The 15,607-nt window shown below is 46.0% G+C and overlaps 1 protein-coding gene across 4 annotated transcripts in view; it reads left to right on the top strand.

Annotated features, from left to right (window-relative positions):
• LOC109894814 (neuronal PAS domain-containing protein 3) overlaps window positions 1-15,607 on the top strand; it is a 382,790-nt gene that overhangs the window by 64,687 nt on the left and 302,496 nt on the right. For all 4 annotated transcript variants that reach the window (XM_031828698.1, XM_031828700.1, XM_031828699.1 and 1 more), the window contains one exon: window positions 14,593-14,694. In XM_031828698.1, the coding sequence (XP_031684558.1) occupies window positions 14,593-14,694 (102 nt within the window). The remainder of the gene's footprint in view (window positions 1-14,592; window positions 14,695-15,607) is intronic.

The following is a 15,607-nucleotide window of genomic DNA, read 5'->3' as shown; positions in this document are numbered from 1 at the left end:
GAGAGAGAGAGAGAGAGAGAGAGAGAGAAAGGGAAGGGAGTCCTCTTCTTTCCTCCCCTCTCCCCTGCTTGGTCTTGCTTGCAGTTGTTTGGCAGAAAGCCTCATCACTATGTCAACACAGTAACACTGAAACACTGGGCTGTCCAACAGCAGCTCTTCTCTCTCTCTCTCTCTCTCTCTCTCTCTCTCTCTTCAACACATTACTTCTTGACCAGAGGTACTGTACAGGTCTCTGTTCAACACATGGCTGGACCAGGACCAGAGCTACTATAGAGCTAAGAGGTTTTGCTGGTCAGCAGGGCCCTAACAGAGGCCCAGGGCCCACAGCTTTCCCTGGTCAGTCCATGATGTGGCCCTAACGATAGGGTCTCTTCACTCTTCACCCACATTTGAGTGGTTCTGCTGGAGATGGCTGGCTGGCTGGTGCCGCTGATGCCAGATCTGGAGCCGTTACGGTGTCACTGGCAACACTTCACCAGAGGTTAATTGGTTGTAGATAAACTGTTTTGTGCTGGCCATTGGTCAAGATCTGACACATTCCTGATCTGTTTCCAGACTCTGGATAATAATAACAAAATGTTGTAGAAGACTAGCCTCCATTGCAGTTCACCTGGCTGACTGTTGGGCTTCTCCTCCGCTCTGTCAGATGTTTGTTCTCACAGAGAGGATGTGTACCTTGTGTAATCTCCCCAAGTGGGGAGAAAAAAAGGACAAAATCATTTGATTGGTATTTTATTGTTCATTAGTAAGCTTAATGCACCAGAAGTAGTGACAAGTTTGTTGTGTCAAATTCCGGTTTGATCTCTGCTTGTTGTGACACGAACCCACAGAATCAATTCCCAGATGATGAAAGCAGCAGTCTGCGCCAGCGTTGTACACTGTTTCCACATCTCTGCTGCAGCCTGCAGGGCCCTGACACGCACTCTCTCCTCTCCTCCGCTCTCTAAATCCTCTCCATGCTGTTTCTTTCTGTGTATAATCCACAATTAAGGTGAGATTGCAGACCTTGTAGTTAATACTACGGCATGGTGCTCCAGCATGGGGGAATATTTTTTCAAAATATTTTTAGAAACCGTAGCTACCAGCGATGCAAAGCAGGAGGAAATTGCAGGTCTCAGATGAATTGTATGTGGTGGCATGTTTTATTAAAAGGTTGTCAACAAAATGAGCAAGGAGACTTGTTCTAGGACCTTTAGGCTACTTGTATTCTGCTGAGCTAGTTTTTATCACAAACCAGCAATTACATGTTAAAATGTAAATGGTTTGTTGTCAGCAGAGCTGCAGTTGCAGATGTAGCATCTTCATGTGAGCCAGTTTTGCTACAGCAGGAAACTAATCCTGCAGCAACAGGACATTTGAATTATTATGTGGATTGTAATTCATGAACATTTTCTGTAGGGTTTGATACAAGTCTGACATTTCAAAGTGGACATTTGCAAACTTCAGAAGTCATTTTAAACCTCAACAACCCTACGTTTGACATGTATTGCATTGCAGGAAAGTTCTCCTCATATTAAGATTTTACAACTCTAGCTTCAGTATTCATTGTGTTACTGAAACTGTCAAATGCCTAATTGTGTTTGTATGTTAATCAGAGGTGTTTAAATGCATGTCAAAACCTCTTTTCACTATCTCTGAGAACAGTCTGCATCCATTTACAATTGTTGAAATACATTTCAAATAATTCGAAATCACAATTGACTTTTTGTTACGGTTGCACTATGTAAACATGACTAAATCTCTGCCCACTTATAACGTTCAACATTCAGGCTAGTCAAAGTCAGTAAAGGCTGGTGTGCTTACATCACTCTGCAAAACTCTATGTCAACAGATTATTATATCCTCCGTCAGATAACGCCATGTCGGAGGAGATACGTTCACCTTCTCCCCAAGAGATCAGATGAGAAGACGGGGTTCTTTCTCGTGGTCATCAGCTGTAGTCTGCCAGCCATAGGGAGCCTGCTGGTGGCAGGGAGGCTGTAGGAGCATTACTGTGTGACTGGCTGTCTGTTCGTCAGGTGATGAGGCTGAGAGACTGAGAGGAGGAAGCTGTTTCACAGGGAATGTCTAATCTGTGTGACTGGGAGTCATGCTGGGCACTGAGCACTGAGCATCCCTCACTCTCTCAGCTCCAACACTCCCTCCCTTCCTTCCTTCCTCCATCACACCCATCCTGACAGTCTCTCTCTCTTTCTCCACCCCCTCTCACCAGTCCTCTCTCTCAGCTCCCTCCCTCCCTCCCCTCCTCACCCCCCCCCCTCTGCTCAGGGAGCGCTTAAGAAACCCATAGCTCCCCAGTGCCGGTGTTCATGTCATTCACGGTCTCCGAGACATGTCGCCCCCCCCCCTCCTGCCTCCCCATCCCAAATAAACACGCTCGCCATCAAAGGAAGCTGATTCTAGAATTTGATAACATCATGTTCTCTTTGCAGAGAAACCATATAGAGCCATGCAAATGAATGGTCCTGACTGATTGGTCCTGGATATTTCAGGTGCTCTGAGCATCCCTTTCCCCTCACTCTGGATTGACATGCATAAATACAGTCATGCATAAATACATACGTAATATATGTTAAGGCATCTCCAGATGTTTTATTTTATGAGGGCAGGAACTTGGCCCTTTCTATCTAATCGGTTGCGGCAAAATGACACTCCATGCAAATGATGGTTGAGGTTGTTTGCCCTCAAATATTTCCTGTAAAAAGAAAAGGCGGAAGAGAGGCGATGAGATGACACTCTAATTGGTGCGGAAGCTATTTGGCTGCATTCCAGCTGTATCAATTGCTTTTCTGCTGCTTTTCTCAAGTAATAGCTTGTAATTGTTATTCTTCAGATTTTATTAACGAGCTACAGACAGAGAAGCCTTGATTTGCTCCAGTAGCACACAGACAATAATTATAATGGTACCTCTACTTGACGTGATTTCAGAACGAACGCAGGCGGCACAGGACAATGATGCAGCTCAGCTCCCTGATGCAGTCAATGACCAAATCTTATTTTCCCCTCCCTCCCTCCCTCCCTCCCTCCCTCCCTCCCTCCCTCCCTCCCTCCCTCCCTCCCTCCCTCCCTCCCTCCCTCCCTCCCTCCCTCCCTCCCTCCCTCCTGCCGTGACTGACACTCTCCCAGAACCACTCTAGTCTTGCTGCATCGCCCTGCAAATCAAATATGACAGGGAATATTGTTGGCATAATGGAGAATCGCAGGAGAAAGTACCACTGTACACACACAAATAGCTCAGGGCCTAATTGAACATCGCTGCCTCTGACCTGGACCCAGCCACAGGTCCAGGGTAATAGACCTAGTGGTATTCCTACTGCTACAGATAGAGATAGGTAGTGTACTGAGCTGGGCGGCAGCTGTGGTCAACATCTCTCGCTCTCTCTCTCTCTCTCTCTCTCTCCCTTTCTCTCTCTCTCCCGCTCTCTATCTCTCTTGCTCTCTCTCTCCCTTTCTCTCCATTTCGCTCTCTGTCCCCCCTCTCTCTCTTTCCCTGTCCCCCTCTCTCTCCCTCTCTTGCTCTCTCTCTGTCTCTCAGTACTGATACATCTAGAGTCAGTGTTTTCACTATTTTGAAGTACCTCCTAATAGTAATCATTAGGAAATTCAAAGTAATGTTTTTGTTCCTCTGTGCATATTGTGAAGGCACAAGTTGTGGTTCTGACAGATTTATCGTGAATTGTCCCCTGGAATTCAATATGTATTTACTGTATATTCGGCATAGCTCCATCTGCATATCAGACACTTTACACTTGAATAGGAATTAAATATGATTTGAAGTCGCTCTTTCAAGAGCGAGGCAGACAAAGCTAGAGAGCAAACAACACTTCTTTTAACTGGGTTTTGTTTTTGCCGTCTGCTCTGCTTTTGTCACGTCTTAGAACTTTCAGAAGTTGGACTTTCTTTTCAACCGTCTCTCCTCTGAGTTGTCTCTCCCTCCTCCGTGACTGAGTTGAAGGAGGAGGAAGGCCTGAACTGAAGTCTCTTTCCCCTATCTCTCTCTTGCCATCTCTCTCTCTCTCTCTGTGGCTGCTGCTGTCTTGTTTGAATAATGGTTGTGATAATTTCCCCCAGTCCAATGAGAGAGTGTGGTTGAGGCTGAGTAAACAGCCTGATTGGCTGCTGAAGGTCAGAGTGACCGCAGGTGTCACAACAGTGAATTACAACAATGACAGTCACAGAAGAGGGCGATATCTCCTTATTCATCCCTCCTTTTTCATCCCTCCTTTTTCATCCCTCCCTTTTCATCCCTCCTTTTTCATCCCTCCTTTTTCAATCCCTCCTTTGACTTGAAGGAATGAATTATTCTCAGTCAGGAGTTAATTACGCATTAAGCAAAAATGATTGTATCTCCTCTCTTTAACACGTATAACTATTTAAATATGATTCATTTGCTAGGTTAAAACATACTTTCCATTCCTTGGAGGAGAACAGAATAGCAGAATATTTCCTAGTATTTTTCCTAGTATTGGTTGTTGTGCTGCAGTAAAATGGGACTTAAGTCTAGCCTCTTCGTAATCCTGACACATTGTAGAGCTGGACGACGAGAGGAGCATGAACCTGATCTTGTGTCGCATCGACTTTCATTATACAACAGGCATTGCAATTGGAAACCAATTGACATGACATGTTCTCTATCAGTCGATGCTGTAGTCTTTCATCACAGAAGATGTCAAATGAACAGTCTTGAGGTCTCGAGTGGCGTCGCTAGTATTTCTATTTGCAGATTCAAGTCAGTTTGCCAGGGCTTACACTGCCTGATTCTCTGTCTCCTGATGCCTGGGTTTCAGACAGCGCCACAGACAGAACCAACACAACCTACGGATCACTGGGGTGTCTATCAGACTACCTCTCCATCTCCCCAACACACTGTGTGACTCACACACACACACACACACACACACACACCCTTTGGCAGTAGCAATCACAGTGTCTCTGTGCATACTGGAAGTGGCACCTCTAAACCCATATTTGACATTCACCGCAGTTGAGCTAAAACATTTAGGAAGAGAATAGAGACACTTTGGTTCAAGGTATCACTCTAACCAACTACTGCTGTTTCACCCACTCAGTGACTGACTGGCATCCTTATGATAAGAGCATGTAAGGAATGAAGCCGCCATTGTCTTCTTCGTACAATAATACAGTGTTTACCAACCATATGGATGGGTTATAGGTGTACCAATGGCTGCCTTCTCTCCCTGTGTCTGGACATGTCTGTACATGTCTGTTTACGTGGTACATCGTCCAAAGGAGATGACCAATGAAACGGGCTTGTGTGACATTGCTTTCCAAGACTCTTTTGTTGCTGATTAAGTAGTGGTGGCTTCCTGTTGTCACAGCCAAGGAGAGGAACGGTATCTCTGACTACCTCTGCCTTTGTCCTCAGCCCAGCGCTGTGTCCTGCAACCAGCAGAGAGTGTTTGTCAGTGCATGGGTGAGTGAATGACAGCGTTGTGTAGAGATGGCGTGGCCCTCTGTCTCTCCCGTGCAGGGCATTGTGGTGTGCAGACTGTGCAGGTTTGATGTGGAGCACTAGACTGTGGTTAATCATTCAGCCTCGTAGCTGTGAGCCTGGGAGGAGGCCAGCTCAGGAACCAGAGGTGGGACAGACAGGGAAGTGTACAGGCCAGCCATCAGACAGCTCTCCCAATACTGTTGGGATTGAGGATGCAAAGATATGTGTCCTTTCATCACCAATTAAATGCCATTGAACATTTGAAATGGTGTCACCATGCAAGGGATTTATTGAATTTTGGAGCCCTTCCACCAATGTGCTGCTGATATCCATGAAAGCCTTTCTCTCTCCGGCACAATTGCACATTCCTGTATAATTCATCGGAACAATTCCTGAATGTGACAGTAGTATCTAAGAGCCTATCCACTCCTCCACTCTTCAGGGTTTATACACTCTGTGATGGTCTGTCAAGTACCACTAAGAGTCCCAGTTAACAGCCCAGGCCCCTCGGATGAAATATATTACAGTAATATAGCGTTCACTCACTTCAACAAAATGTCAGAGCAACCTTTGCCTAACAAGGATTTGGATTGGTGAAGAGTAGAGTAGCGTGGTGGTCACTATAGAGGAAGTCTAGAACATCTGCATAAAGCAGTGTGTGATCTGTTCTGCGTGGTGTGAAGGGGGAAAAGTGAGTGTGTGTGTGTGTCATACACTACAAAGGTATGTGGACACCTGCTCGTCGACCATCTCATTTCAAAATCACGGGCATTACTGTGGAGTTGGTCCCTCCTTTCCTGCTATAACAGCCTCCACTCTTCTGGGAAGGCTTTCCACTAGATGTTGAAACATTGCTGTGGGGACTTGCTTCCATTCTGCCAAAAAAAGGAAAGGGCCTTCATCAAACTATTGCCACAAAGTTGTAAGCACAGAATCATCTAGAATGTCATTGTATGCTGACTAAGAGGTCTGAAGCGTGATTCATCACTCCAGAGAACACGTTTCCTCTGCTACAGAATCCAATGGAGGTAAGCTTTGCACCACTCCAGCCAACGCTTGGCATTGGTGATCTTAAGCTTGTGTGCAGCTGCTCTGCCATGGAAACCCATTTCATGAAGCTCCCAACGAACAGTTTTTGTGCTGACGTTGCCTCCAGGAACTCGATGGTGAGTGTTGCAACCCGAGGACAGATGCTTTTCATTAGCTATACGCTTCAGCATCTGGTGGTCCTGTTCTGTGAGCTTGTGTGGCCTACCACTTTGCGGCTGACCGTTGTTGCTCCTAGATGTTTCCACTTTACAATAACAGCACTTGTATTTGACCGGGGCAGCTCAAGCAAAGCAGACATTTGCAAAGGTGGCATCCTGTGACGGTGCCACATTGAAAGTCACTGAGCTCTTCAGTAAGGCCATTCCACTGTCAATGTTTGTCCATGGAGATTGCATGGCTGTGTGCTCAATTTTATACACCTGTCAGCAACGGGTGTGGCTGAAATAGCCAAATCCACTAATTTGAAGTCATGTCCACATACTTTTGTATATACAGTGCATTCGGAAAGTATTCAGACCCCTTGAGTTTTTCCACATTTTGTTACGTTACAGCCTTATTTTAAAATAATAATAAAAAAATGTTTCTTCATCAATCTACACACAATACCTCATAATGACAAAGCAAAAACATGTTTTTTTACATTTTTGCAAATGTATAAAAAATTCCAAACTGAAATATCACATTTACATAAGTATTCAGACCCTTTACTCAGTACTTTGCTGGAGCACCTTTAGCTCCGATTACAGCCTAGAGGCCTCTTGGGTATGACGCTACAAGCTTGGCACATCTGTATTTGGGGAGTTTCTCCCATTTTTCTCTGCAGATCGTCTCAAGCTCTGTCAGGTTGGATAGGGAGCGTCGCTGCACAGCTATTTTTAGGTCTCTCCAGAGATGTTCGATTGGGTTCAAGTCCGGGCTCTGGGTGGGCCACTCAATGACATTCAGAGACTTGACCTGAAGCCACTCCTGCATTGTCTTGGCTGTGTGCTTTGGGTCATTGTCCTGTTGGAAGGTGGACCTTCGCCCTCAGTCTGAGGTCCTAATCGCTCTGGAGCAGGTTTTCATCAAGGATCTCACTGTACTTTGCTCCATTGATCTTTACCTCAATCCTGACTAGTCTCCCAGTCACTGCCACTGAAAAACATCCCCACAGCAAGATGCTGCCACCACCATGCTTCACAGGTAGGGATGGTGCCAGGTTTCCTCTACACGTGGTGCTTGGCATTCAGGCCAAAGAGTTCAATCTTGATTTCATTAGACCAGATCATCTCCTTTCTCATGCTCTGAGAGTCCTTTAGGTGCTTTTGGCATTCTCCAAGCGGGCTGTCATGTGCCTTTCACTGAGGAGTGGCTTCCGTCTAGCCACTCTACCATAAAGGCCTTATTGGTGGAGTGCTGTTCCTTAGATGGTTGTCCTTCTGGAAGGTTCTCCCATCTCCACAGAGGAACTCTGGAGCTCTCTCAGAGTGACCATCGGTTTCTTGGTCACCTCCCTAACCAAGGCCCTTCTCCACCGATTTAACCAGTTTGGCCGGGCGACCAGCTCTAGGGAGAGTTTTGGTGGTTCCAAACTTCTTCCATTCAAGAGTGATGGAGGCCACTGTGTTCTTGGGGACCTTCAATGCTGCAGAAATGTTTTGGTACCCTTCCCCAGATCTGTGCCTCGACACAATCCTGTCTCGGAGCTCTCCTTCGACCTCATGGATTGGTTTTTGCTCTGACATACACTGTCAACTGTGAGACCTTATATAGGCAGGTGGGTGCCTTTCAAAATCATGTCCAATCAATTGAATTTACCACAGGTGGACTCCAATCAAGTTGTAGAAACATCTCAAGGATGACCAACGGAAACAAGATGCACCTGAGCTCAATTTCGAGACTCATAGCAAAGGGCCTGAAAACTTATGTAAAGAATTCATTTTTCATTTTTAATACATTTGCAAAAAAATATCTAAAAACAATTTTCACTTTGTCATTATAGGGTATTGTGTGGAGAAAAAATTGTAATTGAATTCATTATAGAATAAGGCTTTAACGTAACAAAATGTGGAAAAAGTCAAGCGGCCTGAACACTTTCCGAATGCAGTGTATAGTGTAGCTTTGATATCAGGGAATGCTAGACCCTGTCTGCTGGCTGGATGCCAGGACTCATGTAGTGGTTAAATATTCATTGAGACAGACAGACAGCATACAGAGAAGATATTCCCTCTCTTTACACAGTGGATGATCTACTAGCTTGGAGAACTGATACACTTGACATTCTAATGTAGTACATAGTCACAACATGCCCCCGTGTTGTACTCTACATTTTGTGGTTAATATATTTCTTAGACCAATTAAATGGACGAAAGTTCGAACGTTTTGAACTTGTCTTCCGCCATACTATACTTAATTATACTCACTAGTCTTACCAATTAATTATACATTTTGATGCAGTGCATGGCTCAACAGTAGCCTAACCATAATGTAGGTCCCTTGTGTATTGTTTGGTAGGGCAATTAGTTACATTACATGATACGTTTTATGTGGGGAGAGTTTCTGTTAAGCTGAAATCAGACAGCACTCTCCCCCTTGGGAAAGCTGTTAACTCCCCTCCAACCCAATGAAGGGTTAACCACATAGTCTCAGTCGATGGCCTCCCTACGTAAGATTGATCTCTTCCCAGCGCCATGCAGCATGGAGAGGGAGAGGTACTATGGAGGTGTGGTCAGTTAACCGGTGGAAGGACTGTGTTATTGTAGTAGTCTGGCAGTACAGGGAGAGAATTTACCTGTAAATGTCACTCACCTCAGTCCTCCAGATGACATCGATAAAAGGCCTTTTAAATCAACTGGCTGGCCCCAACCACCCGATCCTGGAGTCAATATAAAGTCCCAATAAACATGTCAGCCAGCCAGGGGAGGGTTGGGTTCTGAGGAGGGGCTGGGACTTCCTCTGGGGTGGTTTAATAGTGGGAGACGGTCCCTCCTCCTGTGTGTGTGTGTGTGTGTGTGTGTGTGTGTGTGTGTGTGTGTGTGTGTGTGTGTGTGTGTGTGTGTGTGTGTGTGTGTGTGTGTGTGTGTGTGTGTGTGTGTGGTTTAACAGCAGGAGGTTGCTCTTCCTGGGGTCTGACCACTCTTATTCATCAGCCACTTACTACCGCCAGGCTCCAGCAAATATCTTTTCATCATCACCGCAGAACCCAATACACCTCTACTCATGTCTGGCTCCATGGGTCTCTGTGCTCCTCTATTCATGTCTGGCTCCATGGGTCTCTGTGCTCCTCTACTCATGTCTGGCTCCATGGGTCTCTGTGCTCCTCTACTCATGTCTGGCTCCATGGGTCTCTGTGCTCCTCTACTCATGTCTGGCTCCACGGGTCTCTGTGCTCCTCTACTCATGTCTGGCTCCATGGGTCTCTGTGCTCCTCTACTCATGTCTGGCTCCATGGGTCTCTGTATCCTCTCCATAGGTGCCAGGTTGTTGTTGTTTCACAGAGCAAAATAGCCTACAATGTTGTCCCCCTGTCTTGTCAATGAATGACAGGTTTGAGGAAAGTGTTTCTCAGCAGGGGGTTTGGTTGTTTCCTGCTGCATGTCTCTGTTGAAGACTGATGATGCAGACCTCATTGGCTGTTTTTTTCTTTGTTTGTTTGTACGTCGCTCAACGATTCTGATTCAGCCCTTTGATTTGAGTCCCTTACCTCAGAGGAGCAGAGCAGAGATGTGCCTGTTAACACATTCAGGGGGCTGGAAAGAGAGCGAGAGAGAGAGAGAGAGAGAGAGAGAGAGAGGGGAGGAGGCGAGAAGAGGAGAGGGAGGAGAGATAAGGTGGAGAGAGAGGAGGGGATGATAGGAGAGGAGATGAGGGTAGAGGAGAGGACGAGGGGAGGGTAGGAGAGGAGAGGGAGGAGAGATAAGCTGAAGAGAGAGGAGGGGAGGATAGGAGAGGAGATGAGGGAAGAGGAGAGGAGGAGGGGAGGAGAGGAGAGGAGGGGAGGATAGGAGAGGAGGTGAGGGAAGAGGAGAGGGAGGAGAGATAAGGTGAAGAGAGGTTAGGAGAGGAGGGGAGGATGGGAGAGGGAGGAGAGATAGGGAGGTGAGAAGGTGAAGAGAGGGTAGGAGAGGACGGGAGGATGGGAGAGGGAGAAGAGATAGGGAGGAGAGATAAGGTGAAGAGAGGGTAGGAGAGGAGGGGAGGATGGGAGAGGGAGGAGAGATAGGGAGGAGAGATAAGGTGAAGAGAGGGTAGGAGAGGAGGGGAGGATGGGAGTGGGAGGTAAGGAGAGGAGAGGAGTGATAAGGTGAAGAGAGGGTAGGAGAGGAGGGGCGGATGGGAGTGGGAGGTAAGGAGAGGAGAGGAGTGATAAGGTGAAGAGAGGGTAGGAGAGGAGAGGAGGATGGGAAAGGGAGGTAAGGAGAGGAGAGGAGAGATAAGGTGAAGAGAGGGTAGGAGAGGAGGGGAGGATGGGAGAGGAGGTAAGGAGAGGAGAGGAGAGATAAGGTGAAGAGAGGGTAGGAGAGGGAGGAGAGATAAGGTGAAGAGAAGGTAAGAGAGGAGGGGAGGATGGGAGAGGGAGGAGAGGTAAGGTGAAGAGAGGGTAGGAGAGGAGGGGAGGATGGGAGAGGAGAGAAAGCCCCACCATCCACCCTTGCAGACCTCATTCACACAGAGAAACAAAGGCATGTGGTGAGCTGATCAGGATGAGGATCAGGCTGCTGTTTTGACAAAGAGCCATCATGGCTGGATAACAATCCTCCAACAAACCTCCAGTGCTTTCTATATCTCTCTATCCACCCAATGAGCACCACTAGTGTTATGCCTCACTGCAGAAAACCCCTCTGGTGCCAGGATAGCTCTGGTTCTGACCTTCCAGGCTTTCTACCCCCTGGTCCAGCCCAGGAACACCAAGTAAACACCAAGCTCCAATCCCCTAGCAGTAAGACTAGATCACCTGTCTAAATCCAGACTCAGATACATGTATATAGTATATGCAGGGGATTGTGGATTTTCGACCTGCATGTCAGAAGTTAAAACATGTTGAGAAAACAACTTAAAGGCTCACAGGTGCTTTGGTCAATTGCACACAAGGTCCAACTGAAATGTGACTTCCTCTTCAAACCCAGCCTCTCCGAAAAACACACAGTTACAATTATTTGGGAGAGGTGAGAGGGGGGGTCTGACACTGGGCGCCCGGGAGCTGTTGTTGTGGGGGGTTAAGTCACTTCCCACCAGATGTTCCCCGTCGGACCTGGGATTCAGACTGGCAACCCTCTGGTTGCAGGCCCGCGTCTCTAACCGCTAGATTACCTGCCACCAGAGTGGAAACAGAGAAGGGACCTGGGATTCAGACTGGCAACCCTCTGGTTGCAGGCCCGCGTCTCTAACCGCTAGATTACCTGCTGCCAGAGTGGAAACAGAGAAGGAACCTGGGATTCAGACTGGCAACCCTCTGGTTGCAGGCCCGCGTCTCTAACCGCTAGATTACCTGCCACCAGAGTGGAAACAGAGAAGGGACCTGGGATTCAGACTGGCAACCCTCTGGTTGCAGGCCCGCGTCTCTAACCGCTAGATTACCTGCCACCAGAGTGGAAACAGAGAAGGAACCTGGGATTCAGACTGGCAAACCTCTGGTTGCAGGCCCGCGTCTCTAACCGCTAGATTACCTGCCACCAGAGTGGAAACAGAGAAGGAACAGTGGGGTGGTGTAAAAGTGACATGTTTTCAATCACATGGCTGATTCCTAGGAAATCGTCTAAAGGCCACATTGGAACATTTTATAGAGTAGAATGGGGCTGGTGGGATTCGTTTTCTCCCACGTGAAAAAGTGTATAATTTCAACACAATTCCGGTACAGTGTGTAATATAGTCAGCCTTGAAAAATGGTCCAAATCTCCCATCGCTGTCTGCAATTTACCTTGTGGCCTTGAAACCACATCTATTGTGCTGTTTTTTTGTGCCATTCAGGCCAGATAGTGTGTCAGTGCGCGTGCGTGTGTGTGTGTGTGTGTGTCTTTTTGTAGTTTCATTCAGTGTATAGTGGCAGTGGTGGTGGCGGCTATTGTGGAGCATATTGCACTGGCTGACATTACCCATACCTGCAGGGAATAAATTCTACTAAGTGACATGTGGCTTGCAGACGTTTGTAAATTGCAACGCATCAATCTTGAGGGAGATAGCTGGCTAGCTAGCTAGTGAGGGCTGTGCAGTGACGCTCCCAGAGAGCTGCTGCCATCTCTTTCCTGTAAATGTTTCCCCCTTCATAGTGAGACCATGCTGTTTAATAGGATGGTGTGAGGAGGTCCTTAAAGGGATACTTTGGGATTTTGGCAATGAGAGCCTTTATCTACATCCCTAGGGTCAGATGAACTCATGGATATTATTGTATGTCTCTGCGTCCAGTATGATGGAAGTTAGAGGTAGTTTCCCTAGCCATCGCTAACTAGTGTTAGCGCTATTTTTTATTTTACCTTTATTTAACCAGGCAAGTCAGATAAGAACAAATTCTTATTTTCAATGACGGCCTAGGAACAGTGGGTTAACTGCCTGTTCAGGGGCAGAACGACAGAATTGTACCGTGTCAGCTCGGGGGTTTGAACTTGCAACCTTCCGGTTACTAGTCCAACGCTCTAACCACTAGGCTACCCTGCCGCAATGGCTGGAAGTCCATGGGTATCTGCTACTGTAGCATGCTAGGGAATACACTGGGACGGGGTTCAATAGCTTTAAATTGGGATTGTAAGAGAGAGTTGCAACTGTCTTTTCTAATGTACTGAGTTGGACTAAAGCAGATGTATACCTGACAACAATAACACGACAATATATCTAAATACAATTAGTTATCTGTCTTTCCTCAATATTCCTCTGTAAATTATACTTGATCAAAAATCAAATGAAAACCAGTGTCTATAAATCAATGACTCATTTTATTTTACACTATATATATATATATATATGTTAGAATAGAACAGGACTCAGGGATAATCAGTTTGCTTGAGCTTTGCTTGAGATTCTCTTGAAAATAGGTGCGTGTCTCAAGCACACTGATTATCCCTGAGTCCTGTTCTATTCTAACCATATAGCAGTTCATGTTCATGCTCAAAATAACATACCAAGAATAGTGTGACGCGTGCGCTGAGAGTCTGGAAGCTAGTTCAGGGAGTGTTTTAATAAATAAACGGAACGTAATACAAAACAAGAAACCACGAACGCACAGACATGACACCTTTTACCGAAACCATAACGCCTGGGGAAGGAACCAAAGGGAGTGACATTTATAGGGAAGGTAATCAGGGAGGTGATGGAGTCCAGGTTAGTCTGAAGACGTGCAGGTGACAAATATGAAGTCAACCTGCCAATCAAGTGTCTTAATATCCATACAGAATGTGCAGACAATGTCAGTGTTTTGCTGCATGGTACATACTGTATCTAATGTTCACCCACACCTCGAAGCAGTTCACTGATTCTCAGGGCATATTTACAATCGAATACTATATCAGTTCTGACAGTCACTCTTTATGGGTGTGTAGAGTTCAAAATAATTCCCTAAAAAGATAATTCCCTAAAAAGATAATTCCCTAAAAAATAACTTAAATAAATGATTATTATTATTAGTAGTAGTATACTTTTGACGTGTGATTTGCATTACTTTGCCTGACGTCACCGCATGAGAGTCTGAATTTTTGAGAGAATGTGGCTCCACAGAAGTTTCCCTTCCATGGTTATATGGTTCCGTGTGACTGAATCAACCCATCAACGTCACACACTGTGTTTTCATGTAACTGTTGGTGGAAATGATTGCATGCTTGCGTACATTACATGTTCTCTTGTGGTACAGTATCGTTTAGAAACACCATCATTACTGAATACTGTGAAAGAAGTGACACATTTCTTTGTAACTTAAATGGGAACTGCATCTTGTCTCTGCCTTAGATCAATATGTGTCATTAATGATCTTTGTGGACTTTGGGGGGGGGGGGGGGGGGGGATAGAGGGGCTCACACCAGAACCATATGCATACATGTATAGACAGTATATGTATGGTTGTGCTCCGTACTCTTCTTCTCTCCTTATAGGCTTTAAGAGATTTTCACGTTGTTTCTCCACAGCGACCCTTACTGGGAGAGGCCCGCTAATGCCAGCTCCTGTTCTGCCTCTAGGCCCAAGACACTCCACCTTGGAGGAGGGCAACAACATACCTCATCGCCATGGTAATTCCATCCCTTTCCCCCTTCCTTCCTTTCTCTGCCCTCCCTTCTTCCTTCTGGACAGGGGCATACCAGGGCACAGCTCAGCTGCCACACATACTTTTACAATACAAGCCAACTCTCTCTCTGGTCTGGTTAGAGAGAGAACATGGTTAAGGATGCCGGCTTGTGCATAAAATGACATAACTCCACTTTACTTAACCCAAAATGTAGGCCTAGATGCACTTGGGTGTTGCTATACTTTTTTCAATGTTGGCTTCTGTAGTTTTTAAATGTGGTCAAATTAGAAAGTTCATGGTCGCTTTTGAGCAACACATAATGACATGTATAATTAAAAATCCCCCAGGAAGCTGTGTTGTAATGTTCTTTATTTTTTGTACAGGAACTATTTATGTCATTTAGCTTTTTTGTGTCATTTTGCTTCTTTTTTTTAATGTCATTTGTGATACTGAGTTAGTAGATCTAAGGGGAGTTAGCTATGTTTCTTCTACAGTAGGTAACGACAGTTGAAATGAAGGATCCCGCACTTCCTTTGCCATCCAAAGACAATACAGTATGTAGACAGTCATACTCTTATTGAAGCTGTGTCTCCGAGCTGATCAACAATACACCTCTCAGAGAAACACTGACTGTCCCTTTATAACGCAGGCGAGCCTGTTCTGTGTTATCAAACTGGGGACGATACAAGGCTTCGTAGTGGGTAACTAGTCAGTGGCATTGTGGGAAGTCAACTTGTGACGTATTTCACTGAGGCTACGTCTCGACGTCTAGCTGGCTTACAGCTTCATAAGGACATCTTTTCATTTGTAGTAAGAGAGCCAGGCTTACACATTAGGAAATGAACATGGAGCATAATTCCTCTAGCTCTCAGATGGATTCCATCCCTCTCTCCCTCTGACGTACAGCACAGGGGCGA

This window comes from Oncorhynchus kisutch, linkage group LG7, assembly GCF_002021735.2.
Source record: "Oncorhynchus kisutch isolate 150728-3 linkage group LG7, Okis_V2, whole genome shotgun sequence".
Taxonomy (NCBI): domain Eukaryota; kingdom Metazoa; phylum Chordata; class Actinopteri; order Salmoniformes; family Salmonidae; genus Oncorhynchus; species Oncorhynchus kisutch.
This window is presented reverse-complemented; position numbering and strand designations above follow the sequence as displayed.